The 22,734-nt window shown below is 42.4% G+C and overlaps 1 protein-coding gene across 9 annotated transcripts in view; it reads right to left on the reverse strand.

Annotated features, from left to right (window-relative positions):
• Positions 1–308: 308 nt before the first annotated feature.
• The window catches only part of CADPS (calcium dependent secretion activator), a 488,130-nt gene continuing 465,704 nt past the window's right edge, over positions 309–22,734 (reverse strand). For all 9 annotated transcript variants that reach the window (XM_058288916.2, XM_058288912.2, XM_058288909.2 and 6 more), the window contains 2 exons: positions 4,789–4,893; positions 309–1,518 (listed from right to left, as the gene is read on the reverse strand). In XM_058288916.2, coding sequence (XP_058144899.1) covers positions 1,339–1,518; positions 4,789–4,893 — 285 coding nt within the window. In that variant the 3' untranslated portion in view covers positions 309–1,338. The remainder of the gene's footprint in view (positions 1,519–4,788; positions 4,894–22,734) is intronic.

Here is a 22,734-nt window from a genome sequence, read left to right on the forward strand (position 1 = left end):
AACAAGATGATGCAACAAAAAGAAACACAGATTCCTGGTGCCACTGATAAGGATAGAAGTGGTCACAGAAGAACACATAGCCAATGGACACAGAGAGCAGACAACTGGGGGGCGCGGAGAGAAGGGGAGAGAAATAAAAAAATAATAAAACAACTTAAAAAAGAAAAAAGAAAACTATTCACTCCTGTAGTTTCATGACTACTCTAAGAAAATTAACCCTTCCCCCATCTAGCCCATCTTTTCCTGCTTCTGTGTCTCAATTCTGACTTTCAAAGGAGACATAAGAAAACAGACTCAGAAGTGTACTCTTAGGATGTCTGAATAGTTATTTATTGAGAAGCCACAGTTTTCCACACTTTCATAACTGTAGGCTTTATATAAGGCAAAAGCAAGATGGTTCTACTACTTTACATGGAAATAAACAGCTCTGCAGAGGACCCCAGGGTCATGCAGTTATGGATCAAAATGCAATGTACATGACAGATATAAAAAACATTGTGGAACAAAATAATTTAAGTTATGGTTACAATCTACTGAAGGAAATATCCATATCTTGTTATAAACACATTTATAGTCTAGGGTTGTGATTTAAATATTCAGGATTTTTTTACATACTTTTTTGAAACTTAAAATCAAAAGGTAACATTTAATAGGGTAAACTTTGACAGAAGAGAGTTGCTCCAAACTGTGCTTGATGTTAAGTCATGATAGGATTGCCCTGTGGCAATTAAGAGGATCAATCCAGTCATATGTCGCCATCCTTTTTCACTTACTATATGGATAAAGGAAAGGATGGGTTAACAAGGACACAAAGGTTCATTTTTTAGTTGTAAGGGGAACAGAAAGAACCAAAAGTTGGCTGTTGGAAACTTGCCTTTTGTTTTTCCGAAATGAAAGCAGATCTATGTGTCTCAAATTAATTTATTTATGTACTCATTTAAATAATTGGCATCCACATACGTAAAACAAATAAGTGAAAGTACTTGGTGTACTTGCCCTCATATCCATTTACCATCATTACATACACAGTACATTAATGAAGCATCATTTAACTTTGCTTGTAACAGGGACACACCTAGCAGTTGGACTATGTATTCTCCATGAACGTTATTTAAAGAATGGTGCTCCATATTGCTTGTAAACATAGAGATATGAAATCAGGTGGATTCGAAGGTCATTTGCTAATTTTGGTACCACATAGCTAAAATGACGGTTGTATTGGTACACATCTTATGGGCATGGGAGTTGACAGAAAATTCCCTAATGGGGTTAACTAACAGACTAAGGACATGCATTGGTTACAGGGCTCCGTCCCCATGGACTCTAGGACCCACTGGTCTAATCGTCTTCTTCATCTTCCTCGTCACTGTCCTTCATGCTGATCCCCTGCAGTCCCCCGCCCTCGCTCACGGACGCCGTGGCTTCCTCCACAGTAAGACGGTTCCGGATGGTTTCATAAGTCTTGCTGTTTAAGGTTGAGTCCAGGACCCCTTGCAATCGGAAATCTCTATAGGTTTTCTAAGGAGGGAAAAGACACACAGTGGTAAGGGAGAGCTCATCTCTGTGACGGGGAGGGGAAGAGCGCAGAGCCAGTGTGGGTGTGAGGGCACTGACCTTAAGCCACGTGCCACACTTTATGCATTGTCAAATAAAAAGCCACCATGCCCAGATTTCACTTGTACCGAAAACTGAAAATGTTGAATGACAGAAAATGAGAAATTGTGACAGGATAAACTGTATTAGATGAGACAAAGCAAAGAACATAAGCTTGTGTTTATTCCGTTCCATAAAGGGGAATGTTCCATAATTTTTTTTTTTTCCTGGGTCTGGTTCTTTCTCTTAGGCTAGTGTAATCTAATTTGATAGACAATGGAAGGGGCTATAGCATATAAATAATGGATCAAGTGATTCTGGTATTTTGTGATTTCTCTTGCAGTCTGGTCTTTAGTATTTTTGAGGCTCATAGCTGCAAGAGCCATATTCCTCTGTCTCATTCGCCAGACATATGTATGTTGGTATATGAAACCTATTACGGGCAGTAGCAATTATGGGGAAGATGGTGTGCTAATGCCTCATCAATATGTTGCAGGCATGTGACTCATTTATCATTTCCTTGGGAAAGAATTGTATCTTTTCAGTTCACAACTTCATGGTCTCAGGGAAGAAATTTGGCTCTTTTTCAAGAACAATGGTTTGGTATTACCGTACCACAAGTTCTTTGTTCCTTCAGGCGATTTCTCTCGGATTTCCTTAGGTATCCTAGGGACTGTATTTCTAGAAATCCCTTAGTGCTAATTGACATGACCAGAAGCATCTGGCTGTTGTCTACTTTGAAAAGGAAAAATTTTAAAGGTCTCTCTCTCTAACTACAACTCTTCTAATCACACTGCATTATCATTTCAGCTACTGATTCTGCCATTTGTTTCTCCTATTGATATGGGAAACTTGCTAAAGGGCCAAGAGAAAGGGATGTTAACATACTTCAGTGCCACTCTCATCACGATTTATATTTTTAATATGCTGTCTATTTTGGTCACAGTGCCAGCGATCCCGGCATCAGTCCTTCTTGAAGATCATGTGTTATAATAATCACTGCAGAATTAACTAGTGAATGCAGTTTGACTCAGTGAAGTACAGCAGCATAAGGTTATAGATCAGATGACCACCTGTCCTTTTTGTCAGTTTATGCTGTTGTGTCAGCCTGATTACTAATAGCGTCCTCTTTCACTCTTAAAAGTAACCTTGTGTAGGCAATAAATGATCAGGTCATCCTAATTATAGATGAAGCTGCAGGTCTCTCCTAGGAGGGGAAATCTAGATAGCTACTACAAGTGTGTCTTCACCTTGAAGAAGAAAGGGAGGAGGCTGAGTAAATGCTAGGCATGGTGGAGACCAGATAGCCAGATGAAAAACTTGCTGTTCTTGAACTTTCCAATCAGTTGTCTTGGTGCCACTTAGAATAACATAATCGTTACAGAAATATGATGTGAAAAAGAAAAGTAGGAAGTGCCTGAGTAGTCTCTCCTTTATCACACTCCAGGGCTGCATGTTCCCTGACTAGACTCTATGTGCTTTAAGGGTAGGGCCCATACCTGCTCAGTTTGGAAGCCTCCACCTTGCAATATACAAGTAGGGGCTCAGCTAATATTTATCCAATGTTGGATGAATGAATAAATGCTTGCTGAAGACTGAATGAATGGAATGAATGAACGAATAAATGCCTTGGTTGCTGAGGCAGGAAAGAGACGTTTGCTGTGGAGAGGGAGGTCCCTGGGTAATATACTTGGTAAGCAGGTGGTGACGTCTGCTTTATCCCTCTATGCTCTGGCACCGGCTAAGTGGTGCCCACTTTCAACAAAAGGAGAAGGGGTCCCTGTGGCAGTGCTGTATCTGCAGACCTCCCTCCCTTTCCTGAGCTTCAAGGCCGTGCTTTTTGGCAGAAGGATAGGATTAGACCTCCTCTCCGACATATTTTTTTCCTTAATAAAATAGTGGAAAATTCAGTATTCCCAGCATAGACCCGAAAATAGCAGTGATGAGAAGATGTTTTCAAATCCTAACCTGATGTCTTTTTTTCATGTCCACCCAATAAGGGTCAAACAGAAAATTTGCTTCAGAGTGTTTACACCCAGAAAATGGAATTCAGGCGATTAGGCAATGGCCAGGGAGCCTGCCTTATGTAACGGAAGTAACAAATATGAAAATTAGGCTGGCTCCATAGTCCAAGTGCATATATTTCTTTTTTTTAAGAGCCACAGTACACTGCTGTCTATAACCTTCCCTGAGCTCTTTGCAAGATCAAATGCAGATGATAATAATTCTCCTTAATTACACACAACCAAACAGTAATTGGTTTTTAAAGTCAGCACTGGGGTAGAGGAGCACCTTTAGCGAAATGGGGCTAATCCTAAAAAGACCAAGAAATAGGAGGTGGGGGTGAGTGAGTGGAGAGGCGTGGAGAGATGGGGGGAGGGGAAGACTTTTGGCAAACTGTTAAGACATAGAAATTCAGCTACGTTTTATTGTTTAAATATTTTAAAGGAGACTGTGTGCTTTGAATGAGATTTTTGCATACGAATGTTTTAAAACCCTCTGTGGTGAAGCAGCAAATGGAAACTGAAATGATCAAAACCGTATTTACCCCCTTCTGTGATCTTATTATTTCATGTAAACCACTGAGATTTCACGCTGAAATAATTATCATTAGTCCAAGGCGCACACATAAGAACAGGGAAAAAAGCTACTTTCAGGGTATGTTATCTCACCTTTGTGATCCTTTACATTTGATTGTATACACGCATTGTAAGAGAAACTACTTCAATTAACTATGAGAACAATATTGATTTGCATTCTGATAATGATCACAGTTCTATTTATAAATAGCTGGGGGTAAATATTTCTATTAAATTAATTGTGGCAATACTTTATTTAATTAAACCCAAATGAAATTGGTAATTGATACAATTACCACAGTCCATTTTTGAACTTCTAATACAAATGGTACAATGGCCCCTGTGGTATTTTTATACAGCAAATATGTAACATATTTTTCCAGCCAGGATAAAGATTCCAATTCCTTTTTATTAAAATTTCCCTTGATGTCTGTGTGAGAAATTAACTGTGCCTCCCGAAGTGATGTCATAGGCTTTTCTTATAGGAGATACACTTTTAGAAATCAGCTTATTATCTGTAGCTAATATTCTTTGTGTTAAGGAAGTTTTGCCGCTTGGTAATAAAACATATTTTAGTAAGCTATATGCATAGAAGGATATTTAATTTTTCCTTTACCTTTACCATCCTAATAAGAGTTTTCAGCTGATATATGTGAAGCTGTAAGTCCATCCGGTCCGTCAGCCAGGTGCAAATCACGTTCATGGAGCTGTTGTACCATTGCTGAAAAAAGAGACAAAAGTCCTCCAGCTAGCATGTCATGGAGAGGTCACAGAGCAGAGAGGGAGCAGGCCATGGTTAAGCACCCACTCTGTTCCAAGAGGAAACACAGTGGTTAAAGGGAGCTGGGGAGCAGAGCGATCGAGAGTGCTAATTTCCACAAAATCACCAGGTACTGGGTCAGCCTAAAAGAGATCAGTTTGGACTTTAAACATAAAACAGAGCTCTTCCCTAGCGACATCGTCTAGACAGTCTTTTGGCTCTCTTGGGTCCCCTTCTCAGTAGGTAGATTTGCTCAGTGGAGATTCAAGCTACTCTAGTTCCTAAAGCCATTGTCTCGGGTACCCAGAGAGAGGGGGGCTTCTCCACTGAACCGATTGGTGTCGCTTGCCACTTACGTTCTGAAAAATCCAGAGCCCTTCTGCTAAATACAGTTCTGGGAGCCTTAGGAATTTGGGGCAAAGTTTACCTTCCTTTACCCTAGTGGCGCATTCCTAATAAAGACGACGAAGGAAGGTTTCTCTTTAAGGGCCAAACTGTACTCTGGGCAGCTTAAGTGCCCTTACAGTGCCCATGCAATCTGTTTTAATCTTAACACCCAAAAATTATGGAAGATGAAAGAGAGAAAAAAAAACCATCTACAAATGAGCTCATTTCAAGCTGTTGAAATCATACTTCCCCTTAAGGGGGTTAAATTTTGCTTCTTGTCTGTGAAAAATGCTTGAAGCTGTGTCACTTTAGACTGCCACCCCTGTGGTGCAGGAAGTCTCTGGTGCGGTATAATTTTGCAGTACTGCTCATATATTCATAAATCTCACTCTGAGACATATGAACAGTGTTATAAAGTGTCAGTATGAAAAAAAAAATCTAATCTTTTAAACTTCACCAGGTTTCATTACGCTCTGCCGCTGATATCAAACAATTTACAAATAAAATGAAAAGGTGTGGATGGACCTATATATTTATTTATAGGGCATCTTATGAACTGTACACAGGGAAGATGCAAAAAGAATAATAAAGAAAAAGAATGGTTGGAGAATTTCGACGATGACTACTCTTATGCTAACCAATACACACCCGGGCGTGCGTGCACACACATCACACACCAGTGGGGATTTGAAAAGCATAAATAAAAACATGTTTCTGATGGTAGCTCCACCCTTTCTCACCTAAAGATCATCCAAAATCAGTTTATGCCTAACACTCACAGTTTTTCCAAAGCCTTGTTTCTGACTTAATTTCTTTTAAAAAAATTAATTTGGGTTTTTACTTGCAAGGTATAACTGCCAAGTTTCACCTTGCAAGAAACGACGCCGTCTCAGCCATGGTGCTCAGAAGCCCTCTTTGCAAGCTTTTGATTCAAGGCTCCTTCCTCACCAGAGCCAATCCCGGTTGTCCTTGGAGCCCAGCCGCAGGACACACCACCCCAATCGAGGCAGCACTGCAGCTTCACAGCCAACTTCTGCTCTTTTAAAGATCATGGAATTGAAACTGTCAGTTTTAGGAACCTTCTGTCCCTCCCCAGGGAGCAGGCGGTGGGGGGATTTCTCTTCTTGAGATTTGCAGTTCACTCCTTGGAGGACGCAGTTAGCCGGGGTCAAGCTGCTTCAGGCGTGGACAGGTTTTTCCCTCTAGGGGTGAGAACATTTTACTGAAAGTTTTTTTTTTCCTTTTGGTAGTGGTCGTTGGGGGAGTGGGGGTGGGGTTTGGCACCTCCTGCCTTGGGATTCTGGAACTTTTGAGGCTACTGCATCTGGGTTTGTTAGGAAGGGGTCTGGGGACAGGAATATCACGGGGTCGTGGCAGTTCCTGCAGCCTACCTCGCTCTTGGCAATTGGGGGCTCTCTTGTGTTCAGCCCAGGCCTCAGATGTCACGTCCACCGACAGCATCTGACATGCCTTAGACTGTGAAGAGCAATCTGGGGGCTCACATAATCTGTTCTGAGAGTCACGGGCAAACCCCTCCCTCTCTCCATCTCCGGGGGTTGGAAGACATCCTGCAAGGAACCCTGGCCACTTCCCGGCCAAACCTACAAGCCCAGGGCCTCATGATGAGTACATCTCAGGGACAAAAAAGAGGAATGTGGCACTCTGGCTTCTAGGCAGAGGTGGCATTTTGCTTTGGCTGTGACAACAGGCAAACCGGCGCTGGCTTACATCACTGCCAGCAAGCCTGTGCGACATGCCTTTTTCTCTTTGCTGAGAGACGTGCCACCTTTCAGGGGGAAAAAAAAACACTGCAAGTCCCCTCTCCATTTTATGCAAGCAGTTCCCATTCTTGTAAATGGCATTTGAATGGGAAAATAAATAAATATAAAAGGTAGGATACTATCAACACTCGTGCTCCGTTGCTGAAAGGGTAGGGAGGTAGGAAATGCATACAGAGATGGATCAGAGCATCACACTCACAGATCCCCACCCCATGAGAAGAGAAAGCCCTGGAACATCCATGCTTCTCCTCCTGGATCTCACATCTAGCAAAAGAAGTGTAAAAAATGTATGATGCCCCATTGGCTACGCATTTAAAGAGGCAAGGGGAGTAAGTCACTCTTTCCAAACCTTATGCTCAGTAGATGGAATTGGAGGCAATTTTGGATGCAGCACAGCGCTAACTTGGTTTTCCAGAATGGCGCTTAAAGGCATTCGGATGTCAGAGAAAGCAGGAAGGAGGCACTGCCTTCTAGAACTTCTAAATGTTAGAGGTGGCTGGGCTCTTCCATATTATTTTTTTATACAGGAGGAAAAGAAAAGACTCAGAGAGGTGAGGTGACTTGCCTAAGGGCAGGTGGCTAGTGAGTGCAGAAGTGGCAGGGCTACAGTATGGTCCCGGGATTGAAACAACAGGCCCTAAAAGGGTGCAGTGGTGTTCTGGTCCTGGCACCCATCTGGGCATCTCTTCCCAACCCCACCCTCTGGGATTATCACTTTGATAGCTAGAAATCGGCCATGGTGGGAATATTTACACGGTGGCAAACAGCAACTGCTACAAACCAGGACTTTCTCCCGTCCAGAAAACCAGTTGTTCCATGTTTATCAGCACATCCCTGGGTGTCTGGTGTGTTCCTGCTCTTCCTCACGGGGCTCATAGCATTTATTAATCATGTTTGCTTTATTTGAGATCGATGCAAATGCAGCAGATTTGTTATGACTCTTCAAAAGAGGAAATTAATAAAACATTTTAAGTTCTCCCCTTTTTGTTTAGTCTTTGGTTCAGATATGCCTTTTACAGAGCTCTCCTAACACCTGGGCACTGATATTTTAGTAAGATGTACTCTAGGCCCAGAGAAATCACAATCGAGGGCTGACTGGAGGTATGCACTAAGTATTTAGGTGTAATCATGATTTCTCTGCTGCCTCTCCATAATTCGGGTGTATTAATTTAAAACTTTCTAAATAAGGTTGCTTTAAACCTACAAAGAGCAGAGAAAGAAAATCACAGATTCCCTGGGAACCTTTATAATAATGGGCCTTCTGGGCAAATTCTGTGTGGGCTTTGGCCTCGGAATCCAAAAGGACGCCTGGCACAGCTATGGCTTGCAGGATGACAGGCTCTTGGAAAGGTAGGAGCTTCTCCAGTACTGCAACCAGATCTGGAGGCTCTATATAAAAGGAAGGCTGATCTAAAACGGTGCCATTTAATTCCTCTTTCTTCCTTTCTACGATGTAGTGGTTAAGGGCGTGGGCCTTAACACACGCTTGGGGTTGTGATCTTGGGTAAGTTTCATTCTCAGAGACTCAGCTTCCTGATCAAAATACGGGAATTGATTAGTCTTCCATTGGCTTTCTGTGATGACTGAATCAGATAATGCTAGTACAGCCCTCATCACAATACAATAGCTGCCACCATCATCATCGCCACCACCACCACCACCATTTCTCCCTTCTTTTGTCTCTCTCATAACCTAAGACATACTAAAGAACAAGAGGGAAGCAGAACAAGTTACCAGGGAGAGCTGTGTGGTCATGAAGCAATTATTCCCATTGGAATAGCTCAGGAACTGCATGCACAAGAGCTGACGCCTGACTATCTCTTAGCAGTGCCATTCTGCTGTAGAGATGCTTTATGGTAGAGCATCGCCTACATCTTTGGAACATAAAAGTACATTTACATATTAAGCAAAGTTGAAATACTGGATTAAAAGGATTCAGACAAATAGCAAGTGATTTCTCAAACCCTGTGGGGATATGATCCAACTTCAGCCTGGATGGGCTATTTATTAGCTAGAGAACCTCAAGCAAGCTACTCAACCCTCTGACCCTCAGTTTCTTCTGAGGGTTAATAACTACTTCAAAGGATTACTGAGATCATTTATATAAAGTACCTAGCAGAGTCCTTCCATATAGTAAGCACTCAATAAAGTTTAGCACTCTTATTATTCTCAGATACACAGCAGATATGCTTTTGATATACAACAAAAAGCTACCTTCTTGATCCATATCTAGTAAAAGCTTAGATCATTAATACGGAGTTATACTCAGGTCACACATTCGGCCCTACAAACACACCAACTTCATGCAGAGAACTCCTTATAATTAAAATGTTGCTATTTTGTTCATCATGGATTTTTTACATTAATTTTGACTTGTATAAATACTGAATTAAAATATTATTTATCTGCTCATATTTTTTGCCCCCTCCCCCCTCCCTTAAATGTTTAAATCAAGATGAATACATCATTTCTCTCTCTCCGGTCTCTGCACTGGGGTTCACTTTTCCCCTGGAAGCTTTATCCTTTGGAAAGGAGGCAAGATCAAGAGATAAGATGAACCATCAACACTTCACTGGATAATGTAGGGTTCATTGAAAATGGACTTTGAGAAAATTCCCAGTCGGCAACATCGAGCTGTCCCTGTAGTGAATGTGGCTGTGGTTACTCCTTCCATCAATATGACCACCACCTCCTAAACGAGTCTTAATTCCTGGTACCCTCATCTTGATGTGTATTTCATGCTCCAAAGAGATCTCACTTACAGTTCATTTGTACACAGAGCAACCATCATATCACAGATAAGTGGCAATGGAAACAATGAGTAGAGGCTGAAAGGCGGTAGAACTATTTCTTATCTTTCCCTACCTACTAGTCACAAGGATAATTTATCCCCTTAACATACCCAAATCTGTCAGACCAGACCATTCTATAAGACTTTTGAGTCTACTGTTTCGCACTAAGTATGATTTAAGTACAGGATTACACACACACATGCACACACACATATATATGCACACACATACATATATACACTCAATTGATAGTAACAGTTACCTATTCATTGAGCCCTTGAGTTCTTATGCATGCAGGCACTGTGCTAAGCACTCTATAAACATTATATAATTTAATCGTTGCTTTGACTCTTAAGATGATGGCCTATTAAGGGCCTCATTTTGTAGATGAAAGCAAAGGGCATAGAGAGGTTCAATACACAGTCTCTGGTTACACAACTAGAAGTGATGTGATAGGTTTCAAATTGGTTATTTACCACTAAATCTGTATGAGTTATTTGCATTCAATTGATAATTTTTAAAATTATATAAAATTGATATAAAAAGAGCTTGAGTTCTAGGTGCCTTCTCAGCAAAGCCATTCAGCTCTGAAGGTGTATAAACATCTCAGGGGAGGAGAGTGTGGATAGGACAATGCCGTTGAACCTGTCTTCCTCAGAGCCCAAGTTGGTGTTGACAGAATTCTGCTTTCCATGAGCTGAGAGTTCCATGAGCTCAGCAGAGCACGGGGAGATTCAGGGGCCTTCCCATGGAAACCAATAGTCTGAAAGAATGCTTGGATGAGAGACAACCATGATCAGAAAATGATCATCAGAGAATGATCAGAAAAAGATGGATGGAGATGAGGTATGCCATTTTCATAGCTAGAACTATAACCTCCTTTTCCCTTCTTCTTATTGCCCTTGAGCATTTCTTATTCTGCTTTAGGTTGGTACTCAGCAACTGCTACTGGCAGAAAGCTTTCACTGAACGCAGTTTGAGTTTTCAAGGAGAAATACAGCTAGTAAAGTTGCAATCATCACAATGGATTTGAATTTTCCTAATAGAGTTTGGGAGACATGAGAGTTATAACATCAATCAAAATTTCAGTTCTGAAAAATTATATATCATAAGCTTTTAAACTCTCAATGAATAGGAAGAGTAAAATATTAGAGCCTTTTCACATCAGGGGAAACTTGTCTCATGAAATTAAAGACAACGTCATCAGGAGGTGTTACAAGAGAAATAATTTTAGGCAGAGTCACAAATGCAATGAAAATAGCCTAGTGCAAAATCCCATTCTTCCTGTGTTACTTTTTGTTGGTTTTTTTAAAAAAAGAAGTTATTGAAGTATAACACGCATGCTGTAATTTTATCACTTTTAGCAAAACACATGAACATACACATACACACAATTTCAACAAGACATGTTGCCCCTGCCTAAAATTGACAGTAATATTTAGCCCAATAACATAAAAATAAGTTCTCTAAAAAACAGACAATCATAATATTTGGCTAAAGGACCCACTACTTGACCTAGCCATACCACATATAAACATACATCTTCACCCATCTTCTATGATTAAAATCTATCCTCATCATGAATGATAAATGACATGTACTTGGAACTGAGTTTTAATTTTGTTAATAGTTTATTTCTAAATATGTATTTCCTTTGGCATACATGCCAAGCAGCCAGAGCTTTAAGTGCCTGGGGAGTTCATAGCTAAACTGTGTCCAATGTCAGGGCTGTGTCTTTATTATCATCCACATCTCATTGCACAGGTGAGGAAACAGACTCAGGGAGGTAAAGTGGTCTAGCAGTTGGCAAGAGATGGCGCCTGGACTCCAAAGTCTGCGAGCTCACAGCTGGGAGGCAGGGTAGCCTAATGGCTGAGACAATGGATTCTGGAACCAGACCTCTTGTGTTTGAATCTTGACAGATCCTTTAACCTCTCTGTGCCTCAGTGTGCTCATCTGCTAAACTGGGATAATAATGAAGCCTACTTAGGTTTGTGGTGGGAATTAAATGAGTTAATAGGTGTGGAGTGCTCTCAACATTGCCAGGCACAGATCAAGTGTTAGCTGTAAGGAAGTTAGCCACGCTAACCCCACCCCGCTTGACAAATGAAAATCAAGCCAGTGCAAGGTATTCAGGGGTGTGTCGAGCTTTCTGAGCAGCTTCCATTCTTCCAGAACTGCCTGAGCAAACAGGTAATTTGGTAACCATTTGGTCACCAACCTGTATTTCTGGACAGAAGAGGCACAGCGAATGCAGGAGGATTTCTGTCTTTTCTCTGGAAAGTACCCTTTCTCCAACTCAACAGGCCACACTTGAGAGACACTGCTTCAGCACCTTGCCCGAAGTGTCAAATAAGGAAATGACATTTTGCGTGTTGGCAAGGAGTCAAAGAGGAAGGTAATACTTTGACCACACCCATGCAACTAAGTTCTTCACTTTGTTTTTTATGACAAAAGTTGGTTATTATTAGTTAGAGTGTGTGTGTGGGGAACCCTACCACCTATTTCAACTGCTGTATTGAAATACTATAATGAAACCTTTTACCTTTGAAGCTTTCATTACATATTTTTCTTACAATCTGGGTAATTTAAGAGCACGCGAAAAGCATCATCCAGGGTTCCTTCTTTACACTTCTACCAAAGCACTTGCAGCTTTGTTAACCTCAGCCACCAGTTCCACAGCCTCATGAGGCTCTCGGGTCTAATGATCGCCAGGGATCTGGTTGTATTTGGTCATCTAATGAAGGATTCAGTGAGAGTTTGAAGAGGAAGCCCTGGCATGTTCATGCCATCTATGCTAAGTGGGCAGAGCACGAATTGGCTGGGTGCAGTTCACAGCAAGCCTTAGGATTTGTCAAAGCTCCCTAAAGGCTGAGTGGGCGCTTTCTGAAAAGGCCATAGCATCAGAGTGCATTTAAAAATGGGCACACCATTGAGAGAATCTATCTTTTGCCCTTCTTGAATGTAGTAATCATGATTACACACCCAAACAAATGCTATTAGAAGTTGCAATTTCCTAGTCACTGCTTCAGAACTCATAGTCAAAAGCATAAAGCCATGCTCAGGCACCCAAACCACAGAATACATATAATGAGGTTGCTGATTTTTTCCCCTTTAACATACATGATTATTTGGATGCCTTAACTCCCATTTCATTGCAGTCTTTACAAGGTGTCTGAGTGTGATGGTGCCTGGACTTGGAATTGACTCCCCGTGGGGACTAACTGATGAAGTCCTAGGCACTCAACTAAACACAACTAAGCACAACTAAAGTTGTGTTTCTAGAGACTCTACAACTTAATACTGAAAGTGCTACTTAGTTACTCTCTTGCTTTTAGCTTCTTCTCGAAGGAAAGGACAGTACAAAAGAAAGAATAATTCAAAAAAGCCAGACTTTAAAGTAGGAATATATATATAGCGGTTAGCATTTGAGAACAACACTTTTTTAACCCTCTTAGAAACGGCTTAAGCGATATCAATAATCTTTTATTAAAATAAGCACTTATTTATTCAAGGCCATTTTTCAAATATCTAAACCCGAAGTGCAGAAACATATCCAACAAAAAGAAAGCCTTTAGCATCAAAATTTCAAATGAATGATCAAAACGAGGAATCCATGCTCGGACTCCTTCTGATGGAAGGCATCCCAGCCTTCGCACCCAGATAAGTCCTGTCAATCTTAGTTGTCTGGGGGAAATCGAGGGAGGTAAGAGTCCAGAAGGATCCTTTATGAAAGCAAATCAGGCAGGAGAGTTTAATTCAGAGTTTAGCTTCCACAAGTTATATGGAGGCCTCTCTCCTGGAAGACACACTCTGTGTTTTTTAATCGTTTGGCTAACTCATTGGCAGTCTCTGTAAGCTATACAAGCTAGCCAAAGCCAGACTGGAAACAAATTTGTACCTTCTGAATCAATCAGACTGTATGAAACCCAACAAGTCACAACCCCCTCTTTTATCTTACCCAACCCCATGTCTCAAAATGGCGAGTGGTTGTCGGGCAAGCAGCTGGGACCGTCTCTGAAGGGTTTTCATTCCTTATAATCAGAAAGTATTGCTGGAAAGAGTGTACCATCTTCAAATAAGAAAATGAAGCAAAAGATCAGCTCATAGCTATCAGCTTTAAAACAGAAGGAACTAATGTGAAATCTTTAATTGTGAAAGCTACTTCGACTCAAAAGCAAATACCACTCTTCCACCATTTCCACAACTAGACTAAGTGCTATCATAAAAAGATAGGAAATAAAAATCACTTCCTATACAGAAATGGAAACTTTTCTTAAGAAAGCTCAGATCTGTAGCAACGTACATATTCTTACCTAGAACACCCAACCATATTCACAAAAAGCAAAGCAAAACAAACAAAACAAAACAAAACAAAAAACTTTGCAAGATGAATGTGGGCATTTCATTTAATACCAGGACGGAAGACGATATCTTAAGGACGAGTTTTGAGACTGTGAAGAACAAAGAACAAATCTGGTAGCATTTGCTCAGTCGTTTATTTGTTGTATTTTTTAACCATGCCACAGGGCCAACATTTCTAAATCTGTGAAATGAATTAAATGAAGCCCAGAGATGAGAACTGAGAATCCTCATTAGGGGGTTGGGTCCAAACAGCAAAAAAGGAGGCATTTTTTTACACTGCATGCCACGTCACCTCATATGCTTTCACAGAGACTCCCCAGGCCCCTTTCTGGCCCTCACAGCCCGATTCTCCAAGCACAGATTTCCTTGAGCAGGGCGCCCAGTCAGCCCCGAGACCTCGGTTCCTTCTGCCCAAAAAGGCAGCAGCTTCCACATCCAGCGTTGCTCCCACCACCACGGACTCATTAGGGCTTGGAATGTGTGTTTAGGAAGCCCTTATTTTAGGAAACAATTAAGTAGAATTAGACTAATAATGCGAGGCAGGCAAAGCTTTTGCCCTTTGCTGAGAAATAGCTCCTACGTGGAACAGTTATACTAATAAAAATCATCTATTTCTTAAATGCCTCAAAATGATCTTTGCACCAAGCTCGGCAATTAACACTGCCCCACTGAGGAGCATTTATTCCCCAGGCTAAGCAGGATTAATCTCTGTGTTCGCGCGACCAATGTCTCTCTTCGGTGAAAATACAGTGTGAGGCTTTGGGCTGGGAAAGGAAATTTCTGCAGGCAGGAACTTCACCGGAGACTTAATTCCCTTCTCATCTTAGAGGGTGGCAAGGTGGGAAGGCAGGCCTGGGCGCCCCCCGCCAGGCCCAAACGGAGGCCCACGCCTGGGATCGGCTTGGGCCTGCCTGTCCTTGACCTTGAGGCGGCGCGGAAGGGCCTTTCTTTGGGTGGCCCGGGCCGTGTCTCCCGAGGGCCGTGGACTCTCCAACCCCGCTCTGCCCCTCCACCGGAGCCTTAATGGGCCTTCTTTGGAGCCAGAAGCAATAGATTTCTCAGCTCCGCGCCTGGGCAGGAAGTGACCGCTGGGCAAAAGGCGGACACAGACCCTCCCGTCCGACGCTTTGTCTCCTTGACAACACCTCAGCCAGTGGCCTGAGGAACAGACTTAATTTTCTTTTCTTTCCCTGCCCACCCCGCTCCCCCACACTTCTCTCCCGCGTTCTCTTAGACGCAAACGTACGACATCCAACATAAAGTTGCCGAAATAGCAATCTTGTCTCTGAATATATAAATTGCAAAAATTGATATGAATAAATCTGCAAGTAGCACACTGATTGTGGCACATTTTATCAAAAAACGGCGCTCGGTGGCTCCGTGGCTGGGGAGGGGAGTGGTGTCATTACACATACAGAAAAACATCTGCAAACTCCCAGTTTCTTTCCTTAGAACTGAATGGCGGCCTGACCTCCTGTTCCTTGCCATGAACCCTGAGTTCACACTCATATTTTACATGTTACAGGAAGCCACAGCTCGCCCCAGGGGTGCTGCAAACAGACACGCAGAAGCCAGATGCAGCCCCCCTGCTCCTTAATGCACCTGAAGAAGCTGGCAACTCGACATTCAAAAGCTGACATGCTCGTAGCTTAAGGTCACTTCAGATTTTGTAAAGAGGAGGACAAAACCAGGAATGCTTCTGGGGCTGGGCTGTCAGCGGGGAGGCGGAGGGATTACAAGAAACCTGTGACTCTGCCTCTTTCTGCCTTTGCTGGTAGTTTTTTTGTGTGTGAACAAGTGCCATACAACAGATTGAGCTTCGTATAAAGGCCTGAGACTGTGCAAGGGCTCCCTGCTGGGCCTCAGCTGTGCTTGCAATTAGCAATAGGCACGGAGTGATTATTGTTGGGGTAGCGGATGGCAATGCGAAGTGACAAGTTTTATGGGGGAAGTTGGGAGTGGGGATGCTCTGCAAGTTTCTCTTTCTTTTTTCTTTCTTTCTTTTTTTCCTTGTTCTGCAAAAACCCTTCCTCGGGAGGCTGCAACCTCCCGTTCCAGTGAAAGCTATTTTTCTCCCTCGTCATTCAAAAGAGTCTTAACAGAATTGTTGAAAGAATATTTTTTCTCAGTGCTTCAGAATGCGGGTTTTCTAGGTCAGAGCTTCCTTGCTGCCCTATTTAATGTCAGAAATACCCATTTGCCTCAAATTAGCAGAAAGCTTGGAGTTGAGGACAGGAGATTAAGCATTCAAAATTACTCAGCAGGTGATGGTGGGGTGGATTTGGGGGTTGAGAAGTCTTTAAAACTGACTACAAGACATTATATACTTCCGACAAAAGAACATAGTAATCCTACCTGCTTGCTTTAACCACTGTTGTTTGCCTATTATTATGTGCTTTAATGCTCATGAGAGCACAACTATTGCTGATACTACTCAATTACCATAGTAACTCACACCAGTGACCTCTTATCACAGGGCTCTCAGCCCAGCTGAACCAACCCAAGGAGTTTGTGTCTTTTTATTTATTTAAACGGCAACATATATTTGGACTGGAAAGCTCCAGAAATAGGCTCCTCCTTTCTTTGTCCCAGACAAGAACTGTTTTGAAATTTCGAGTATGGGCCTTTCAACTGTTGAATCCCAGGTGGTTCTGAAGTTGATGGTTTTGAGGCTGTAGGGTGCCTTCGAAAACATTATGAAGACACACAACAATACCCCGTAACGATAAAAGAACACATGTACATCAAAGGCCAGCAGCAGGTTAAGTCCGGGTTTCCCACTCGGGCCCTCCAGCTTTGTCTCCAGAGTTTGGGAGGAGAAAAACTGGAAATTTTACCTGGGGAATCATTTGCTGCTTTATCATATCAGTGGTGTAAATGCAGACAGGACAGAACCACCGCCAAGAGGGATTTGACTGTGAGTTTTTAAAAGGCAATACATTGGATACAAGCATAAACTTACCCTAGCTTTACATTTTTCAGTGGTTAGGAATGTGTCAGTGAATACAGATATGTACACTGAATACTCCTCTGGACACTTTTGGTGATTCAGATCATAGGGTCACATTAGCACAAGAAATGCATTGAGAAGTCCTGCCGTAAAGAAATCCATTAAACTTTGTTTAGCCTCTTGCTTCCCAAATTTATTTGACTATAGAACTGCTTTTCATTAATCACCTCTTCCAATCGCTCAGGGTATTTATATTCCAGGGAACCCACCTAGGAACAAGGTTCTACTATGACATTAATGATAATAATTAGAAATAATAAAGACAGCAACCATTTAGTAAGTGCTTATGTGACAGGCACTGTTCTTAGCAGTTCAGGTGGATTAAACTCATTTGATTCTCATAACAACCTCTAGAAGTAGTTACTTTTTAATCCTATTTTGTATTCCTATAGTATATAGTATATAGTATATATATTTGTTCTCTATGAAAAAGGGGAAAAAAAGAGATATAGTAAGCACATATGCAATACACTGGCTCTCACTTTTTATTTTATATTTTCTTGTTTCTGATCCTCCAGAGACCCTGAAGCCCCATAGATTACCTAAATAATTTTTTAAAAATAATTCCATGCCCTATTTAATATCAAATTAAACGAGGAATGGGGCATGACTCCCTGCAAAACCCCCTGCCTTTGAACTTAAGGTTCCCAAATAGCGAAATATTCTTCTCGCTTCTATGTCGTTTGATTAGTCTCCAAAGCCCTGCTGTCCTGAAAGAAAAAAAAAACAACCCAATTTAGATATCAAAATTAGATCTGTGCTTGCCTGTACACAACATGACTTCTGAAACTGCTGGGTGTCCAAGTAATTGAATAAAAATGTAACTGGTGGTCAAACCCTGAATGAAAGATGGAACTCAGAGCCAACACCAGCTGTTCAAAGACCCCTTGGCTGATCAGCAGGACCCGAAACAGCAAAATCTGGACAAATGCAAGTTTGTGACTTCTCGTAAACTGACAAGGTCTTGTAGCAAACGTCAGAGGCCAACACCTAACTTTCAGCAAGTGGATCAGGGAACTTTGATATTTACAAGCCGGGGAATGACTCTCTTATACACCTGGACTTGCGTGGTTCAGAACATTTCTTTCTCCAAGAGACATGAATAATGAGCTCAATGTGATTAAGCCCCAGCCAGCTTCTAACTAGGCCTTGCCTGCCACCCGGGTCGCCCAGGGCAGGTGTGCAGTTTGGGCATTAACAAACTGACCACTGTTAACAATACCTTTTTCTGGGGCCTATTTTTCTCTGGATATGTTGGGGATTTAGTCCAGGCCTCCCCGTGCATTGAGAAAATGGACCCCCATGCCTTTAGCCTCCGTCCTCTCAAAGGAACCTACTGTTTCGAGAAAATGTATAGTTACCCTCCGAATTCACACTTTCAAGTCATCTCAATCATTTAGAGCTTGATTATGCCTAAACCCAAATTCTGGTTTTGGTGGCACATCTGACCACCTATTATCCATGGGAAAAGTGTGAATAATTTATCTGAAAACTAATCTCTGATACAAATACAAGGACTTTAAGAGGTAGGAGAAGGATTCATCCTATAAGCTGACTTCAGATTATTCACGAACAGCATCTGCCCACCGCTGATTGCTTCTTAGGTATGAGAACTGCATTTAGAGTTAACTGCATTAATTCGCAAGCCGATTGACGTAAGCAACTGAATAAGAAATTTGCATGCCATATAGAAATGATTATAGAAATCATACTCTAAAATAAGAATTATAACTCATATACAGAACGGAAAGATAAGGTGGAATGCCAACTTTTTCTTTTTAAAACAGGGTTTGGCTAATCGCATTAGGGCTAATTTCATAATCTGCACATATTAAACTTTCTCCAGTCATGAATCATTAGAGCTTTGCGAGCCAAACTTGAAGTTCTTACGTAGGAAAATGTACACCGAGTTCAGGGAGCTGCTTTCTTGGCTGAGGTGGTTTCACTCATCATCTCTCTCGATAAAAAGCCAGGTCTGTACAGCCATATACTTCGCAGTTATCACACAGAAAAAGGTTCAGGTAAATAGGTAAACAATGTTTTAGGTCAAACTAAGGACCCGGCAGATGAGGAAAGAAGGCACTGTCCAGAGTCTCAGAACTCAAAGGCAACAAACCCAACAGCCGGCACTGGGCCCGGGACCCTTTTCCGAAGTCCTTTATGCACTTTGAAAACTAGATCTTTGCTGACCTCGTGAGCGTGAGTTCTCTAGGGAATGATTTCTCAAGAGGAAAAATTCTGATCTCTTCAGGAGCCAAAGAAGGAAACCAGGTGGTTTCCAAAAAAGCAGCCAATGAGGGAGGCTTGGATGTAAGGACAATGCCCAGAGGCCAGGCCAGGGGCTAAAAGGGATTGTCGGTTTCAGAAGAGGGAGTGGAATGGCCTGAAAACAAGAGAAAAAAGAAAAAATGGCAGGACACTGGGTAGAGCACAGCAGTGCAGGTGGACTGGTGGAGGCTTCTTTTTTTTTCCTAGGAGGAACATATACGTGTCCCTAATGACTGCCCGTTTAAAGAAGGCAGGTAAACAGGTTCTAAGGTCCACGGTTCAGGGATGAGGAAAAAGAGAGACAAAGTGCTGCTTTTTCAAAGTCAACATGTGTTTTCTCCAGGTACAGCTGCGCTCTGCCTCCCAATGGTGCCCTTTCCTCTTGCTTTATTTTTAATCTCAGGAAACCATCTTCCCCTCTTCTTCTCACTGCCTGTGCCTCTAAGTTTTTTTTCTCTTTCTGGGAGGGAAAAAACCTCACATTTGCCAGATCACTTACCCAGACCTTACCCTGGGGAGCCAGCCAACCCATCTCTGGCACAGGAATAAGCCCCGCAACCACTGTCCTTACACAAGACACACATTCCACCTTGCTGAGTGCCCTTGATACCTACAGGTGATTTGGGATCCACTAGCCTGTGTCAGGTGCCCCACCGAAGCACCCAGATGAACACGGAGAGTTAAACCGTAAATTAGCCATGAGTTAATACGTGAGGCCTGGCTCACCCTGCCTTGCCATTAATGCTTCCCGTCCACAAGGCTCTCTCCCCTGCCTCCCCCCCTTTTTTGAGGCGACAGAATAAGAAATTAAACACTTGTGGGTTCATTCGAAAGAGTGAATGAAATTGAATAGGCTCTCAGTACTTGAGGCGCACAGCGAGCGCCTGAATGGGGCAAACCTCCTAAGTTGAATGGAGTGTCTTTTGGGACCAATTTGTCTCTTTTCACTCTTTATTCTTCCCTTTTTGCTGACAGATGTACAAAGGCGGAACTGCGCCGTGCAGCTTATCCGCATGCACCCACAGCAGCTGTCACTTTTGTCGAGCAAGTTAATCAAGCAAATGCCACCATATCCCACTTTCTATAAGGAACAACATGTTATAGACAGTAGTCTTGCTAGAAAGAGACTTTATTTTAACTTTGATTGGCTTGGTTCCCCTGCCCCTCCCAACACTTCCCCCTTTCCCCCCAAAAAGGAGGGGGGGCTTGCCCAAGCCTAGGATTTGGCTACGATAATGTTAGATTTAATACTAATACTATGTGCGAGGCTGAAGACTCCTTTGGAGTCCTTTGGTGGGGACTGAGGGACGCCCTGGATCTGGGCTTTTTTGAGTGTGCTATTGTTTGCTCTGGACTCTCAGGCTGCACATCTCAAGTTAAAAAGAGAAAAGCGGAGGGCAGAAAATAGTATTATGCCACGGATGTCTTGGATTAATTTTATTCTCTTCTCCTTTGTCAAGCAGGTTGTGTTATTTACATATTTCTTTTGATAAACCTCCCTTTGCTCGGCCAAGCTTACAAAGCCTGCGCTAAATACATAATGGCATTTCTTTGTGCATCTTGCCATTTGTGAGTTCCTTTAAGCTGAATGCCCAAATTTATTTCTAATGTGCACCAACAAATGCAAACAGGCCTCCATTTCTCTAATTCTGTGTAAGCCAAGTGGGGAGACTGAAAGAAATTCCCTAACCCCCCGTCCACAGCCCCCTGTGCCTTGGTTTCCACTTTTCGTGGTGGTCAGAAACCACAGGCAGGGCTAGTTGCGCAGGTAAGCCATGCTGACCTCAGCTGCTGCCCCGCAGCCCACACTCATGTAGAAAAGTGAATGTCAAATCCACACATATTTTGAATAAACAAACTCTTTGGAAACAATGCATATAGCACACCTTCCATGGGCCAAAGGCTTTTTCCACTATCAGCTGACAATCTATCTGGTAACCTCTTAAAAGCTTCAAGAGGAAAATAATACAACTCCCTCTCTCTTTCGTTTGTTAGTTCTTTCTTTCCTTTTTTTTTTTTTTTCTCTCATCACCTTGTCACCTTGTTTATAGTAAGCTTTGGCTGGAAATAAAACAAGGAAGGACTTTGGTGATATCTGATCGTAAATTTTCACATCGCTGACATCTTAGGCATTATTGGATAATGACCGTGTAATGATTTAGTTGCAACTACATTTGTACTATGCACAGATTGTATAACCATGTTATTCTGTGATTTTGGATTACTTCCCCCCGCCCCACCGTAAAGTATTCCCGATCTGTGAAACTTCATAGTGCCATTGAAAACTTGGCTATGAGGGTAGGTTAAAAGAGTCAGCGGGGCCTCATAGGAAAATCTTGGGCATTGTTGCTTAATAATACCACTGTGTCAAGCTTTGCTTAAGGAACTTAAGCTGCTACCCTAAACCATTTATCAACTGTCTGGGATGTAATGGTATTGTGTTACCATCATTTTCCCCCCAAAGCAACCACAAAACTTTATTCTTATGGGATAAAAGATCTTAGACAGAACACAGAGGGAGATAGAGACTGGAAGCTGAAATCCACCCCTTGGTTGGGCCTAGATGGAAGTGGTGTTTGCAGCACATATGGTATGCAAGATTTCCTACTGTGCTGTGGTCCCTCTCAGCCCAGGATGGAGTTTCACCCTGAAGGTGGCTACAGTCTCCCTCCTGGAGGTCTCTAAGTTCTGCTGGCGTTCATGGAACTCAGGCTCAGTGACAATGTCCTCACGTTCAGGAGGAGACCAGCCACCGTGGGGCTGCATTTTTATGGAGGAGGGCTTCCTGAGTAGCCATGAGACTCCCATCATTTTCAGTGGGCAAGCTGCGACTAATAAGCCACAGTGTACTGGGTTGCAATTTCTGCCTTGCATACACTGCTGTGGCACCATGGACGACCTGGTGACGCTGGTAGAGGAAGAACGCAGTGGATGAGTGCAGGACACAGAGCACTGTGGAGGAGGGACTTCCGGAGGATGGGAGGTACACACTTGACTAGTATAGCTTTTCCCCCTAAGATGTTAGGGTTAGGAGTCGACTCTTTGGGTCAGAAAGAAAAGGATTTGAGTCATGATTTGCCACTTACCAGGCTTCTGGGTTTGGTGGAGTCAGTTTACCTCTCAGTGACTCAATTTCTTCATCTGACAAAACCTACCTCAAAAGGAAGTTAGGAGAATTATGTGAGTTTATTAAGTTTAA

Source organism: Dasypus novemcinctus, chromosome 26 (genome assembly GCF_030445035.2).
Source record: "Dasypus novemcinctus isolate mDasNov1 chromosome 26, mDasNov1.1.hap2, whole genome shotgun sequence".
Classification (NCBI taxonomy): domain Eukaryota; kingdom Metazoa; phylum Chordata; class Mammalia; order Cingulata; family Dasypodidae; genus Dasypus; species Dasypus novemcinctus.